This window comes from Eleutherodactylus coqui, chromosome 12 (assembly GCF_035609145.1).
Source record: "Eleutherodactylus coqui strain aEleCoq1 chromosome 12, aEleCoq1.hap1, whole genome shotgun sequence".
Lineage (NCBI taxonomy): Eukaryota > Metazoa > Chordata > Amphibia > Anura > Eleutherodactylidae > Eleutherodactylus > Eleutherodactylus coqui.
The window spans coordinates 101863878-101881107 of NC_089848.1; the positions used below are offsets into that span (position 1 = coordinate 101863878).

The following is a 17230-nucleotide window of genomic DNA, read 5'->3' on the forward strand; positions in this document are numbered from 1 at the left end:
GTTTGTTCATCCTAGCAACCAGAAGAATCATACCAAGACTGTGGTGGTCCACCACCCCACCGTCAAGGATGATGTGGGCCGAGCAGCTTAATGAACTTATGTGCTTCAACGAGATAAAGGCAGATAGGAGTGGTGCCCATGAAGAGTTCTATAAAATATAGTAGGTGTGGATCTCTTTCCGCTCCTCGGACAGATTCAAAGCCTGGGTAGATATGGGGCAGTTATAGAGAGTAGAGTTGAGCGAACCTACTCTGCCGAGCTTGATGCTCGTTCGAGTATTAGCATACTCGATGGTGCTCGTTACTCGAACAGGCATCACGCCGTGTTTGACCCCGGCCCAGTTTTTGGGGAAAGAGAGAGAGAACACGAACCAAGAGAAAAAAAAAGCTCGGGACCCGGCGTCCCACATACAAAAATGCTCGAGTCTCCCATTGTAGTCAATGGGGTTCGTTACTTGAGTTTACTCTCGAATTTTACGAAAAGCGCGACTCAAATAACGCGGACCCGAGCAGAGAGTAAATCCGGTGACTCCAACCGCTACTGGGCATGGGCAACATTCTTCCAGGGGGTCCAGTCCTCCATTTCCATTCCCTAACCCTCCCACCTATCGTACCCTTGTCTAGTTGTCTGGTGTTTGTGTGTCTTCAACTGTTTTACTTAATTCAAGTTGTTTTTCTTTGTTTTTTGTTTGTGTATTTTCTATTTTATTTTTTCTCAATGCTTATTTGATGCTGGATTGTGTAATTCCGTGACCGGCTTTCACTGAGCGCATAGCACTTAGGATTTTTTCGTGTACAATATATGCAAGCTCAAACATTATATTTGTAATGTTGGAAAATGTAAATAAAAATCTTTTGAACCAAAATTAAAATTGCTCTGGTCCTGGAATGGGGCGCCACACATAGTCTTTTTTGTAAAATAAAAGAGGTTATATTGTGCAAAAGTGGTAAAACATAAAAAACCTCTATAAATTTGATGTTGTCATAATCATAATGAGCTGAAGAATAACGGTAAAATAATATTTAAACCATATGGTGACTGTCATAAAAATAAATTCCCTAAAACAATGCTGAAATAGCTTTTTTTTCCATTGCCTCGCATCAAAAAAATGAATAAAAGTTATTCAATACATTAAATGGACCTGAAATTAGTTCTTACGAAAGCTAGAACTCGTCCCGCGAAATACAAGGTGTCATACAGCTACATTGATGAAAAAATAAAAGAGTTATGACCGCTGGAACACAAAAGGCATCCGATTTACTGGTTCTTAGGGCTGAAATTAGTTATGTTATTAAGGGATTAAAAATGCACTTAAAGCGACTAAGTTCTTCGCCAAATATATTTATATGACACATAAATTCAAAAACTACAATGCAAAAAGTAACATTTTCAGGAGGATTTTTCCAAATTTAATGTGACTGTTGGGGGGTTAATCTTTTCTCCCCAGATTACACATTTAAAACTAGATTGGACAAGCACCATGATTCAGTCTTTGTGTTAGTTTTGGCGCATCACGTTAAACACTTTTTCCTATACCGCCTGTTGGCTTTCTTACTTAACCCTTTCCAATCCACTGTCTGACGTCTGAAGACATTATGATTTAAGGTTGTACAGCTCCGATGTCGGAAGACGTCCGTCAGGGTTCTCTTACTGTACATTGCCAGCCTCTCTGCTCTCGGAGCCTATCCAACGTGTCACCTCATGCAGTACTGGCTTTAGCCAGCAGATAGTGCCGTTGTATGAAGGCAGAAAAAGAGTAAGCCCTCTAGGAAAACCAGGATACAAATTGGATTGGAAAGGCACGATTTTCACATTTTAAGAATGGTCTACGTCACTGTTTATTTTGTAGACACTTTTTTAAACTGTCTAATGAAGTGTAAAAACTGTCTCTAAAGTGCATAATAAATGTGATGCATGGCGGAATTCTGGCACAAATTGAGCAATAAATCTGGCTCATTTGGCTTAGTAAATCTCTCCCAACATGTATACAAAAATGGTGTATGGAGAATGCTGTACCTGAGCAGAGAACTAGGATTTTACGAGATTTACAGCCTCAATGGGAAGTCTCTTTAACACCCACAGAAATTCTAATATTAGAAAATTAACTCCTTATCAAGGCTGTAATTATGTCGCTCGTTGTTTGGAAATATTATACTTTGCTCTTGAACTTAGAAATTCTGAATTCATTAGAATTGGAAAAAAAGACAGTATGGCGGCACCAAGTGGGACGCTTTACTAATACAGGCTGATTCTCTTGCTAAGAAACCCAAAGATTCCTCAATCACTTTGTAATTTTGATATTGAGATAGTCAATGAAAATTGAGACGCATTCTCCTTGAATATTGCAAGATAAGGTCTGCTTTGAGTATATGCTGATATGGCCCCTCTGTAAACCGCTTAGTGGTACTGTGGCCCGGCGGTGGCAGACAGAGGTGTAGGCAGCACTTGTCAAAAAAACTCAAGCTTATGTAAAATTGAAGTTACGGTTTCCCTTCATAGAAGGATATAAATTACTTGAGCGCAGCATGAGAACAATGTAACACAATTTATACTTTGCTCCTAACCAATCCATCAGCAAGTCACCTGATACTTCAAGAGACCGTAGCCAAGACCTGTTTCCAACCCGTGGGGGTCACACCTCTTCAATGTTGTTGACATCACACTATCAGCAAACACATTGTACAAACGACTTTATCGCAAGCCTGGCTACAAATACCTCCAGGCCACCCTTATAACGTCGGGTAGCTCACTGCGCCCTTACACATATTATACAGAAGATACAATAACTTGAATACTCAGAATACAGTTTACTGCACGCTTACGCATAGAACTAAGCTCCCACTAATTAACTTATTCCTCCCACATTACAGGTCTACATGTCAACTAAAGTCCCATGGTGTGCACACCTTTTTTTTTTGAGGCCGAACCTCACTTACCATCCAAATCAAAAGTCTTCCATGATCAATATATTCACCCTGTCATCACAGCCACAGCGGTGACTCCTCTCTCTTGCGTGTGAAACTTTGGCTCCAGGTCATCAGGGCCCTTTTTAGTGCATAATCTTTGCCCCCAGTCATCAGAGCCTTTTGTGCACTGCCTGGACTACTTGGGCTTTACATAACATACTGCCACCACCACAAAAAACAGTCTCATTGTGTGTTGACGTCTGCACACACTGCTGCAGTCTACTCTCACTCCACACTGAAGAAAACACACCTAGTCTCTTTGCAGCTTTTAATCTCTTTATACCTGGCAACGCCCTGTGCTCAGAACCTTCTGGAGCCTTCTGACTCATTCTCCAGGAGGGAGGCAGGACATCTGTCCTTCACACACCAGCCCTGTCAATTGGCTTCATTTGGGCGGAGGTTATTACATTTCCGGAACTTCCACCTGTGACACTGTGGAAGGATGCAGAGGTGTAATAGTTGTTTTAGCTCCCTTTGATTTCAATAGGAGTGAAGTCACTTAGGCCACTTCCTCTCCTGTCTCCTATGATGCAAGTCTGGCCCCGTTGCAATGACAGTTGACCATGTGATCACCGGGGATCCAGTGTGGCAGGTCCCTGGAGCTTAACTATTAATGACCTATGCTGAGGATAGGTCGTTGATAGTTTTTGCCCTGAAACCCCTTTAGACATGGGGTGTGATACCTCTATCAGATTTCAAAAATTTCTTTCCATTCTATGTAGGTTTTAAGTGTAAATTGTTCAAATACAAAAAAGGGATAAAAATAATCATATTCCTGGTTTTAATATTATTTTTTTTTTTTAAAACTGAAAAAAAGAGCGATTCTCGAAGCTGACCGTTCAGAGGCTCAAAACAATTACAATTTTTTTTGCTTTGGCATGTATTCCATTTACAATAGTGGCAACCAACAGCAGCATCTAATATACTGGACACATCCACTGTTATCCCAGCATGCTCGTGGCCTGAAGGACTTGGAGAGAGACAAATTTCCATATCAAACCCAATTTAGATGAAACGCCTTGCTTTAAAAAAAAAAAAGAGAGAGAGTGAGAGTGAGACAGGGTAGCGAGTGCATCAATAGCCCCTTGATTAGATTTCCATCTCCTGAGCAGACAAATATGAATATTTATTACCATGAATGCAGATTTCTCTTCGTCCTATTACTCTGATCTCGAATTCTATCCACTGCTGTTTTTTTTTTTTTTTCATGAAAATTTGGGCAACACTGTGTTTTGTTCTAAACTGACAGTTCTCAAGATAATCCGGTTATTGTTTGGTAGAAAATGACAGTATCGGCTTATTCATGTGTTAACGAGGAATTAAATATTTTCTTTTTCGACGCTATCATCTTAGATGGGATGAAAATTAATATGTGGACATGTTATGCCAAGGTTTGCGAAAGCAGACAGTGTTTCAATCATTTGGTAAATTAGCGGTCTGACAGCGGTGGCTTTTAATATATGGATCACTTCACAGGTTGGGGGTGTTTTCTCATCCACTGAAATAATCATTCTGAAGTATGATAATAAATCCTCCTCGTTATACCCCTCTCACCTTGACGCGGGCTGTAATTGACAGAAGAGGCAGGAATATTTATCTATTTTTGCACATAAAGTCGGTACATAAGGTAGTTGCTTCTATTTCAGTTTATAGCTGAGTCAGTATAGCAGGTGCAGAATATGACACCGGTGTTGGAGAGGCTTTACACCAGTTCAGTGGAAGAAACAATGCTTTACTTATGTACCATAAAGAGTAATATGGCATTAACATGTAGCACTACTGGAGAGGAGACTTCCACCAACTTAATAAAAAACTTTACTTTATTGCGGCATCTTTAAAAACAGTTCTGATGGACATTAATTGCCACCTAGCGTCAACGCGTTTCCAGTGTGGCCGCTCTTAATCATGGCATACATGCAAGCAGGGGCGTAACTATAGAGGATGTAAGGGATGCGGTTGCACCCCGGCCCAGGAGCCTTTGAGGGGCCCATAAGGCCTCTCTTCTCCATATAGGGAGCCCAGTACTATGAATAAAGCATTATAGTTGGGGGGCCCCATTCCAGGTTTCGCATTGGGGCCCAGGAGCTTCAAGTTACGCCTCTGCATGCAAGTGAGAACACCACAATATTAACCCCTGCATGATGCGGGCCTTTTTTTTTTTTTCCATTTTCGCTTTTGAATCCCCCCAACATAACTCCTTTATTTATCCATCGATGTCGTTGTATGAAAGCTTGTTTTTTGCAGTACGAGTTATAGTTTTTAATGGTGCTATTAAAAGCACCGTATAATGTACTGAAAAACTTGAAAAAAATTCTAAGTGGGGTAAAATGAAAAAAAAAAAATGACATTCCACCATCTTTCAGTGCGCCTTGCTTCTACAGCGCACAGACTGCAACAAAATCGACATGATATCTTTATTCTATGGGTCAGTATGATTACTAGGATACCAAAGATGTATAGTTTTTTTTTAATATACTACTCTTTTTTTTCGAACACATTTAATTTTTTTCAATTATTTTCTGCTGTCATCTTGTGCGCGCAATAACTTTTTTATTTTTCCGTCAACATAGTTCAGCAAGGGCTCATTTTTTGCGGGATGTCCTGTGTTTTCTGTTAGTACTAATTTGGAATACATTCGACTTTTTGATTGCTTTTTATTGCGTTTTTTTAGGGAGACGTGGGTGACTGAAAAAGTGCATTTCTGGCGTTCTTTTTTTTTTTTTTGGACGACGTTCACTGTGCGGGGAAAATAATGTGCTACTTTGATAGATCGGACTTTTACGAATGCGGCGATACAAAATATGTATTTTTATTTTATTATTTAGATTTTTAATTACAGATATGGCAAAAGGGGGGTCACTTAAACTTTTATTCCTATTTTTTTTAACAAATAAAAAAACTTTATTGATCTTTTTTTCAACTTAACTTTTAAGTCCCCCTGGGGGACTACAATATGCGATGCAGTATGACGTCCTGGAGCGGGATGGGGTTAAAGCTAAATAAAAACCAATCAAAAAAAGGCAGGCAAGGTCACATGTTCTCCTTAAATATAAACATTTCATATGAATATTTATGTATAATATAAGCCATTTATATCATACATAATGCAATTCAGTAGATGTACATAATGTGATTTTTAAAGTTTAAATACAGAGGGTATCTTGTATTCAAGGTTAATATCTAATCCACCTCCCGGAGGAGGAGTAGCATCCGTTTGTCACCTACCCTTGTGAGCATTTTACTTCTTTCAAGGGGCCTCATGTGGCACAGAGTGTTAAGGCAGCAGTATGTAGTCCTAAGCTCTTGCTCACGACCTGAAGGTTGCAGGTTCATTCCCTGCCCACTCAAGGTTGACTCCATCCTTCTGAGGTCAGTAAAATGAGTACCCAGCTTGCTGGGGGGCAATAAATAAATTACCTGTGGAATAAGTTGGCGCTATACAAATAACAAGTCCCTTTCCCCCCTTTCTTTCAATACCATAATACTGAAACAAACTTGTATCACCCCATGTAAAGTTACAAAGTGTTTTGCAGCTCAGGTATTTTATTTATTATGGTAATAATACCCTGATAATTATTGCTGAACTGTGTAGAGAAAGTAACCAACGATTTTTTATTGTTTGATGAATCAAGTAATGTTTTGCGGTTCTTATTAGAGACAATATAGCATGCTCTTTTCAAAGTCCGATGTGGATAACCCGGTGCTGCTAATCTGCTAATGATGTCATTCTCATACATTTTAAAAGTTCCTTCCTCTGAACATGCTCTCTTAATTCTTGTTAGTTCTCCTACTGCTATGGCTTTTACAGTATGCTTGAGATGATTACTCCTGGCATGTGATATGTTATTCCCAGCAATTTTCTTGCGATAGGGAGCTGTCTTAACACATTTCTCAATGTTATCACCTACTAATTTAATATCCCAAAATGATATCTGACATAAATTGTAATCATAAGTGAAATGTAAATTATCCTGATTATTGTTGATGTATGCCATAAATTCACACGTAACACTAAAGCCCCCCCCCCTTCCATACAACCAAAATGTCATCAATGAAGCGTCTATACCAATGAACATACTGGTTGTATGGATTATGTACTAGAGCTTCCGTGCACCCTTCAAGATTGCATTCACCTTGACCACATTGGACTGGGTGAGCTGACAAACTGCTATTTGTATACAGACAGGGTGTCTTTAATATTATGCACCCAACATAGAATTTTCACAATCAATAAATGGATTACCCTGGCCAGAGGTAAATAGCTCCACGGGTGCTGTTTGAATATACGAGTCTCCTCTGAAGTTACTTCAGTTAACAAAATGACTAATTCTGCTACCTGAAATACGCAGTCACTGTACACATCCTGGGAAATCCCCAGCAAACTACCTCACATTTGGTGGAGGATGCGGGCAAAATGTAAGAATTCACTGGGAATAAACCAGGATGCGTATTGCAGGTCCCACCTTCAATGAAAGCAGCCTGGACATGGATTTTCTAAAAATCAAGATGATAATTATTTTCTTGAACTTATAGTGCAGCAATACAGACATTAGCCTTTTTAGGTGTTTGTACAAAAATAATCTGCCTATCTGGCTCTAACTATACAAACAGTTATAACTGCCAACTGGTGGGCTACTTACTTCCAGACTTACTATATAAATGAAATAAATCCAGCTGTGAGTTCCCTTATTCACACAGAGCAGATTAGCAGCTCCCACAAGTTTAAGTGTCTGTTTCTCCAGCAGACAGAAATTCCTCTGCCCTTTTTAACACACATCCAATGGAGCCAGCTATTAATTATATAGCAGGTGAGCTTACTGCCCGCTTCTTCAAAGAATGATAGGAGTCTGGGAGAAATATACCTCTCATCCACTACCAGTCCTAGCCTCCTGTCACAATATATACATGGGAATTTAAACCTTTACACAGCTCTGGATTACTACGGGATTTTCACTGTGTGCTCAGATGACCAGTTGAGTGTATTTTTTTTAAAAGATGGTCTAAAAACGATGTAAAAAGTCGCCTACTAATATCCTCATATCTTTAGACCAGCGCCAATGTGTCTGTGAGAAGCCCCACCTCTTTGTTCCTGCATTGCCCACGCAGCATTGCCATCTTAAACAAGGCCACTGATTGAGCGGCACATGACCAAGTCCATCCATCAGCGGCCTCCATTGCATAACATAGTACACAGCACTGCGCTACTCTGCTGTGCTATATTACTCAATAACAGACACAATTTTTAAGATAATGGTAATTCATTTTTCTTTTAATTCTCAATATCACAATCTATATCTAAAAACACAACCTTAAAGTCCTGCAGTTTTCACACTAACTACTAAGTCTCATTTCCTGGTCTGTAGAGAAAACTTCTCAATAGTGGATGGTCCCAGCTCATCACCCCTCCCTCTGAGCACAGGCCACAGAGCATGCCCACAACACTCTCCCATGGAAGTTAATGAGTCTGCTCTTGTTCATTGGGTCGATGGTCCACGAGGCTGCTTTAAAGCTTATTTCTAAATACTGTTAACTGCAGCCTGGCAAGATGGCCATCCCCGTAGTCATGTACAGGCAAAATAATTTTAAAAATTCCACAATCCAAAAAGAATAATAAATACATTTCATTTCCAGTGGCTTCCCAGCTATGGCACCATCACTCTGGTCCTCGTTGATCCAATCGCAGAAGTGACTGTAGTGGACATATGCTATTTATCACACATGTGACATCTCACCAATCACTGGCCTCAGTGGTCATGTGCCATTCATTTAGAGCTTCCTATGGATTGTTGAGGGTCATATGACCGATAAATGTCATGTGACCATTGCAGTCACTTTAGAGATAGGATCAGTTGAGATCAAAGTTGCAGTGCTGGATAAAGAGGACCACTGAAATGTTGGGTACAGTTTTTTTATTAGTTCACACCGCTATCTGCCCCCGGCTATTTTCTTAACCTTGCAAAATCCCTTTAAAAAGGCAACTTATTGAGGATTAGAAAAAAAAAAAACATGGTGACTTTCTTCCAAAAACACCACCACACTGTGATTGATTTTGGTATTACAGTTCACCTCTACTGTAGTAAATGGTGGCTAAACTGAAATACTATGCACAACCTGTGAAAGGTGATGTTCTTTCTGGAAGAAAGCCTCCATGTTTTTCTAATCCCAGGCAACCCCTTTGTCTGGTTACAATTAACTTTTTTTTAAATTAGAGCCGAATGGGTTAAAACAATAAAACAAATGCACACTTACCCTCCTCAGCCCTGGCGATCCAGCGATACAGCCTCACAATTCTCCTGGTATAACCAATGCCTGTCCTCCTGGCATAGGCGCTCATATCCTGGTCGCCATACTGCCAGGAGTTCTGAAGGGGTGATGTTGTGGCCTTTGATTACCAGGCAGTGGTTACCTGACTTCTGTTGTCAACAGAGAGCAGAAGAATTGCAGGGCTGCAGCGCTGAATCACCGGTAATCACATGTAACTACCATTTATTTTATTGTTTTAATTCATTTGGCTTTAAATGTAAAAAGTTAATTATTAGTAATTGGACAACCCCTTTAAATTATACATAGCAAAGCGAGAAGGCATCTATGTAATAACAAACCTCAGAAAACCATCTAATCAAATGATCTTGTCAGATACATCATCTCATCTAAGATTTCCTATCGTGCCAAGAAGGGTAGACAAATATAATACATACAGGCAATGAAAGTGCCAACAGCTCTCTAGTTAATGCCATGTTATCTGGTTAATGAGAGGTTACATAGGGAAACTCGCCACTAAATCACCTTAGGGAGACATTAATTTGCCTTTTTAGTGATATTCTCAAATCAGATAAGTTATTAAAAGTAGCAAAAATAGCTTTGATTAATGTGTCAAATTCTAATTATTAGTAAGAAATTTTCATGTCGTACAAAACGAGGGAAGATAAGGATTAAATGGTACAAGAAAACAAACAAATGCTAAGAAGAAAATGATGAAGAAGAAAAATGGGTTAGGTCATCATAAATCTAAGTTTCAAAAACGAAACGTCAATGCACCGGTATTGGAAAATGGGCAAATGGCACCCACCCCAAGCCAATCATTAGATAGTGACATGGGCACAACAATAGGGGATGCAGAGATGGCAGTGCCACCATGCCTTGGTGCCTGAGGAAGCCTAACACAGGAGAAGACTCTAGTATTATACATTATACATGACACAAATCCAAATTCCCTCCATTTTAGATGGGAATGACTAAAAGGAACCCTCCAATCCTGGAAAAAAGTTCTGTCCGGGAACCAAGGGGCGAGTTACATTATCTGCCATCTGTCCTCTGTACCGTTGTCCTTTAGATCCACCAGCTTTTTGAACTAAGAGGAAAAAATGGGCAGAACACCACAGGAGAGAAACAATAGCAGGTGGTGCATTGGCATACTGGATTGCGGAGAGGTGCGATTAGGGAGCACATATAGGGGCTGCCGGCCTAGTATGCTGGTCAACTAATGGTCAATTAGTAAATTGGAATATGATGAAGAGGGAATGAAGGGGCAGTGCTATCCCCTGTCTATGCTCCGGTCCATCAGGATTGCTGAGCTTGTCCTCCGATTCACTTTAATCTATTGCCACATACCAGAGTGCAGAACATAAAGCACTTTGTTCACCCAACTGTCTGATGAAGGGGTCTGCAAACATTGAAACACATTACATTCACTGTTTTTAATAAAACATCATTGGTTTAATACACAACATTGACTTTATTGTCACTCCCTTATAGCCACTGGTTCTTGGGTGCCGTAGTCAAGAAATGGCCACTGCAATCTTTTTACTACCTGATGCAATGATAGTGCCAGACTACCAATACAATGAACTAGACCCGCTCTCTGATTAGCCAGCACTGCTCGCATGATTAGCATTGGCCAATCAGAGAACAGAAGAGACAGTGTCCAGTACCTCAGACTAGCTGAGATGGTTAAAACCAGGGCTTGGGAACCAACAGATCTAATGGGCAATGATGTGGAGTACAAACAGCAGGTCATATAACTCTACTTCTCTGATCCCAAGACAAATTTTGCCCCGGGAACAGTGATTCCTTTAAAGGTGTCCAAACATATGAGATTAAAGTCACGCAAAATGGCCAATTTTGGCTATTTCAGCTAAGGATTGTTTGAAAAAAAACTGTGAACTATCAATTGTGATGGCTTACAGCAAACAATAGTTTCCCAAATAGCAGATCTATTATACTGGAAGGTGAGATGTACCCATGGTCGGTGAAAAATACAAGTCTATGGCATCACCAAATTCAGGGAATCATCTGTCATTTTGCATAAGCCCAGTGGGTTTTTTTGAAACCGTGTATCTTGATGAATACTTTACTCCGACATGTTGCTGGTGGGATCATTCGTACGTTTCATGTGTATGGGCAATTTAAAGGGCTGGGGCTTAGCTTATCTCATTTGTCATCACAAACAAAGCGCTGGACTACGTTTCAACTGCAACAAGAAGACCTGCAGTCCCTGGAAGCTACTAGCCAGACTAACCAATGCAAAGCCTTGAAGTGGATGCGCTGTTCGTGAACAGAAGATTCAACCCTTGAAAGAAACATATCACAGCATAATTAAGAAATAAGTCCTACTCACCTCCTTAAGTCCCCCCCCCCCTCCACTCCCCCCCCCCCATTCAGCACAGAAGCCACTCTAATCGCAGAAGAAGCTGCGGTGGTCTTGTACCAATCACAGGCTTCAGAAGTCACATGTCCTTTACGGTAAAATTACTGCTGAAGCCTGTGATTGGCTGAGCAGTCATATACAGAATGAATGGCACCCGATCACCGCAGCTTCTTTAGAGATTGTTGCGGCATGCTCCAGCGCTGGATGGGGGCTACCTAAGGAGTTGAGTATATGTTAATTCTTTATTTTATACCATTCCCTACCGATAGAATTTTTTTTTCAGTCACAGAAAACCATTTTAACGGTAATATAATAAAACCTTCATCAAACATGGCGCACACCGCATTAGGCCGGCCAAGAGAACTCGAGTCTGACCTAAGAAAAACATCATCAAATATGGCGCACATCGCGTTAGCCAACAAAGAGAATTCTGATCTGACAGTACGAGCATTTCTAGTGAGGATTATCAGAGATTTGCCTACATGAAACACATAATGGGAAGAAAATAGTAAGTCCTACCTCGGCCACCCCGGTTTGCAGAATTCTTAGTCCTGTAGATTTTTCAAGCTTCTCTTTATTAGCGGCTATTAAGACAAGAAAAAGACAAAATGTTATTTAAACATAAAAGTTTTAAAGAATAGATCTGCCCAAGGGGCATAACTATAGGGGATGCAGGGGATGCAGTTGCACCCGGGCCCAGGAGCCTTAGGGGCCCATAGGGCCTCTATTCTCCATATAGGAAGCCCAGTAGTATCAATAAAGCATTATAGTTGGGGGCCCTGATACAGGTTTTGCATTGGGGCCCAGAAGCTTGAAGTTACGCCCGTCTTTACGAGCCGGTACTTTATCAGTACTTATCAGAGGAGCACTACCAACAACAAGCATCCGAATGATATTCCATTCTTCTAGTGACCATTGACACAGTAGAATATTATGTTAGCCAGGCTTAAGGCAAAGTATGAGCATGATAGTCGGCCATTGTGATTAGTATGTCAGGCACAATATGCATCCTTTCTAAAGCTATTATTGTCACAACACCTACGTGGAAGCTGTGTCAGGCCATTAGCGCCCTTAGCACAACCGCACAATGCTAAGGAACTTTACATTCCGCTACAGAATGTAATAGGAAAAGCAACAAGTTATTTGCTTCGTTGCACCTTACTAATGTTAACTCCTATCTGCAACTCCCTAACAAGGGTATAATTGGGATAAATTCCTTCCCAAGCACGAACACTCCAATTTGTACATGGATTCATATTGAACAATTCACAATTGTCCTATAGAAGTCATCGGCAGAACACAAGTCCTATTACGTCAATGGAACTGTTAAATAGACTGTCTCAATAACTATGGAGAAAGTCTTGATGACATCATTAGGCTCTACAGGCTGCCTAAGGCCGAATGCACACGGCCGGATTTGCATTGTATTTCTGAAGGTCAAAGGATGTCCAACAGGCTACTAGATGGGGTCTCTAATTAATGGCCATTCAGTGTACTTAGTCAATTTTTTCCTAATTTGACCCAAGGTCCCACTGGATATCACATAATCTACGTACCTTCTCCATGGAACAAGAGGTCATCTATTCCTTTAGAGGATAACAGAGAATGGTACCTACCACTTCCCCCATGATCTAATGAGTATATAAACCACTCCCTAGAAAAACAGGGAAACATGACTTGCCAAACTTCGGTCTGGTGTATTGTTTCTCCTTAAGGAGAGCACCTAGAAGGTGAGTGAGGAGACTCAAAGATATTCACGTTCCTCTGGGAAATATGCAAATAGGGAAGATGGAACAATACCTCTGCAGCGCCATCTGTTCGAAGGCAGCATTCCTGCTTGTCTAAAGAGTCTGACAAGAATGCTGCCTTCTACCCCTTTTCCCCGAAAATAAGACATCCCCTGAAAATAAGACATAGCATGAGTTTCCAGAATTTTTGAGGATGCAAAATGATTTTTCAGGCTTTTTGAGGATGCTTGAAATATAAGCCCTACTCCAAAATAAAGCCCTGCTAACAGTTAATTTAAAAAGTCAATTTAAATAGTGTCCAGGCAGCTATACATGTAAAAAAGTTAAACCTTTTTGAACAAAAATTAATATAAGACACTGTCTTATTTTGGGGGAAACACGGTAATAGGTGGCGCTGCAGAGGTATTGTTCCATCTTCCCAATTTGCCAAACTTTGAACCATGGACTTACTCTCACGGATCACCACTGCATGGAAGGGGTAAGTCCATGCAAGATGCCAATGACTACTGATATGCTAAAGCAGGTTTGTACAATATGTCCAATTTTACTTTGTAGGGGTTGTTAAATTATTTTTCCCCTAAAGACTTTATTAGAGGAGGAACTTTGTGCTTTTTTTCAATAAGGTTTATATACAGGACTGTGTAAAAGTTTTAGGCAGGTATGGAAAACATGCTGTAAAGTAAGAATTTTTTTCAAAAACAATAGGCGTCTGATAGACTCCAAATGTATTCTGCAGCCGGACAACAACCCCAAACATCCAGCCAATGTCATTAGGAACCATTTTCAGTGTAAAGAAGAACAAGGAGTCTTGGAAGCGCTGATATGGTCCCCACAGAGCCCTGACTTCATCATCATCCACTCTGTCTGGGATTACATGAAGAGACAGAAGGATTGGAGCGAGCCGACATCCACCGAAGATCTGTGCTTATTTCTCCAAGGTGTCTGGAACAACCTCCCTGCTGAATTCCTTCAAAAACTGTGTGCAAATGTACCTAGAAGAACTGATGCTGCTGTGAAGGTAAAGGGCGGTCACACCAAATACTGATTTGATTCAGATTTCTCTTCTGTTCAGTCACTTTGCATTTTGTTAATTGACCAAAAGCTAATAACATTTCTACTTTTGAAAGCATTCTAACTTTGCCGCATTTTCTCCACACCTGCCTAAAACTTTTACACAGTACTGTATACAGTCAAGGGAAGCAACTTTAAACTCACACTACTACTGGGGACCTTATCAGTACATGATTAGACTCCTCATAACAGATCTAATTACTTTAAAGGGGAATCTCCTGAAGTTGACCCTTTTCTATAGGGTATATGGATATTATAGAGGGAGGTGTTTGTGTTGCCCAGAGGAGTCAATGGAGAGAGGAGGAAGAAGGAACTGCTTCAGGGCTTAGTCAGACGGGCGTTTTTTGCCGCGATTTGCGCATGCGCATGCGTCCGGCGATTTTTTAAAACCATTGCTTCGCAATGGTATCGGACACATGAGCGCTTTTTATGCACTCGTCCGAAAAATTATAGAACAAAAAATCGCAGATCGCACCTATCTGCGATCTGCGATTCCTGTTCGCTTCTGTATATGCGCTCAATGGGGCCGGCGGCAGCAGCGCCGACCCCATTGAGCGCATATAGAAGACAAATCATTCTTCTCTGCCACAGCTGTAACAGCTGTGGCAGAGAAGAACGATGTTTGCCCATTGAATTCAATGGAGCGGCAATACAGCCGCTCCATTGAAAGCAATGGGCTGCCGGCGTGCGTGGGGTTAATTGTCGGGAAGGGGTTAAATATATAAACCCTTCCCTGCAATTCATGCTAAAATGTGTTAAAATAAAAAAAAATTGTATACTCACCTTTCCGCTGCAGCCGGAGTCCAGCCGCGGCCGCTGTCAGTTCTCCTGAACTGCTTCTCAGCACTATTCAGCCGGCGGGGCTTTAAAATCCCCGCCTGCTGAATGATCTGCTCTGATTGGTCACAGCCTGACCAATCAGAGGCCGGTTTCACTCACACACCCATTCATGAATTCATGAATGGGTGAGTGACTGCTGCCTCTCAGCGCTGAGCCAATCAGGGGCAGGTCTGACTCACATCCATTCATGAATTCATGAATGGGTGTGAGTGAGGCATGCCTCTGATTGGCTCAGCGCTGAGCCAATCAGGGGGCAGGTCTGACTCACACCCCCTTCACACCCACTGCAGGACGGCTGCCCGGAGCTGCAGGCAGAAGGTGAGAATGCAATTTTTTTTTATTTTAACACATTTTAGGATGGATTGCAGGTAAGGGCTTATATATTTAAGCCCTTACCGACAATTCATCCCGGGCTCGCCCGCAGCGCATTGCTTTCAATGGAGACGGCTGTATTGCCGTCTCCATTGAATGCAATGCGCTGGACAGCTCCGGCCCGTTTCTAATGAAACGCGGCTAGGAGCAGATTTTCGGGCGATTTGCGGGCGACTTGCGCGCACCGGTCACGCGATTTGCGGATGCGCATCCGTCATGCGATCCGCAAATCGCGGCAAAAAACGCCCGTCTGACTAAGGCCTCAGAGAGATATAGAGAGACTCACATAGACACTGCTGCTGCTAATAGTAATTCATTTGTTGTTCTCAGCCATTTAGTCATTGATGACCCTTGGAAACCCTATGAAAGAGCTCTCAAATGGTTCTGTAATTCATTTACTGTGCTACAATTACTTGAATCACATCTAAACTGATCAGTACTGCAATATAATGTCCTTCACAATGATGTTTCTTGTGAGAATGCACTACAGAGAGAAATAGAAAAGACCCTATGTGTACAGTGTATTGAGACATCATAGAAGAAGTCTAAACCCACCAGTTCAGAGATAGAGAAGAGATCCTGCTCCCCTGTGTGTGCAGTGTATGGAGACAACATAGCAGCAGTCTACACCCACCAGCTCAGAGATAGAGAGGAGATCCTGCTCCCCTATGTGTACAGTGTATGGAGACATCATAGCAGCACTTTACACCCACCAGCTCAGAGATAGAGAAGAGATCCTGCTCCCCTATGTGTACAGTGTATGGGGACATCATAGCAGCAGTCTACACCCTCCAGCTCAGAGATGGAGAAGAGATCCTGCTCTCCTATGTGTGCAGTGTATGGAGACATCATAGCAGCAGTCTACACCCACCAGCTCAGAGATAGAGAAGAGATGCTGTTCTCCTATGTGTGTAATGTATGGGGACGACATAGCAGCAGTCTACACCCACCAGCTCAGAGATAGAGAAGAGATCCTGCTCTCCTATGTGTGCAGTGTATGGAGACATCATAGAAGAAGTCTAAACCCACCAGTTCAGAGATAGAGAAGAGATCCTGCTCCCCTGTGTGTGCAGTGTATGGAGACAACATAGCAGCAGTCTACACCCACCAGCTCAGAGATAGAGAGGAGATCCTGCTCCCCTATGTGTACAGTGTATGGAGACATCATAGCAGCACTTTACACCCACCAGCTCAGAGATAGAGAAGAGATCCTGCTCCCCTATGTGTACAGTGTATGGGGACATCATAGCAGCAGTCTACACCCTCCAGCTCAGAGATAGATAAGAGATCCTGCTCTCCTATGTGTGCAGTGTATGGAGACATCATAGCAGCAGTCTACACCCACCAGCTCAGAGATAGAGAAGAGATGCTGTTCTCCTATGTGTGTAATGTATGGGGACGACATAGCAGCAGTCTACACCCACCAGCTCAGAGATAGAGAAGAGATCCTGCTCTCCTATGTGTGCAGTGTATGGAGACATCATAGCAGCAGTCTACACCCAACAGCTCAGGGATAGAGAAGAATAGATCCTCCTCTAATATATGTGCAGTGTATGGAGCCATCATAGCAGCAGTCTACACCCACT

The 17230-nt window shown here is 41.7% G+C and overlaps 1 protein-coding gene across 1 annotated transcript in view; it reads right to left on the minus strand.

Annotated features, from left to right (window-relative positions):
* PTPRN2 (protein tyrosine phosphatase receptor type N2) overlaps positions 1-17230 on the minus strand; it is a 1135353-nt gene that overhangs the window by 417236 nt on the left and 700887 nt on the right. The window contains exon 12 of the mRNA XM_066584551.1: positions 12133-12197. Within this exon, the coding sequence (XP_066440648.1) occupies positions 12133-12197 (65 nt within the window). The remainder of the gene's footprint in view (positions 1-12132; positions 12198-17230) is intronic.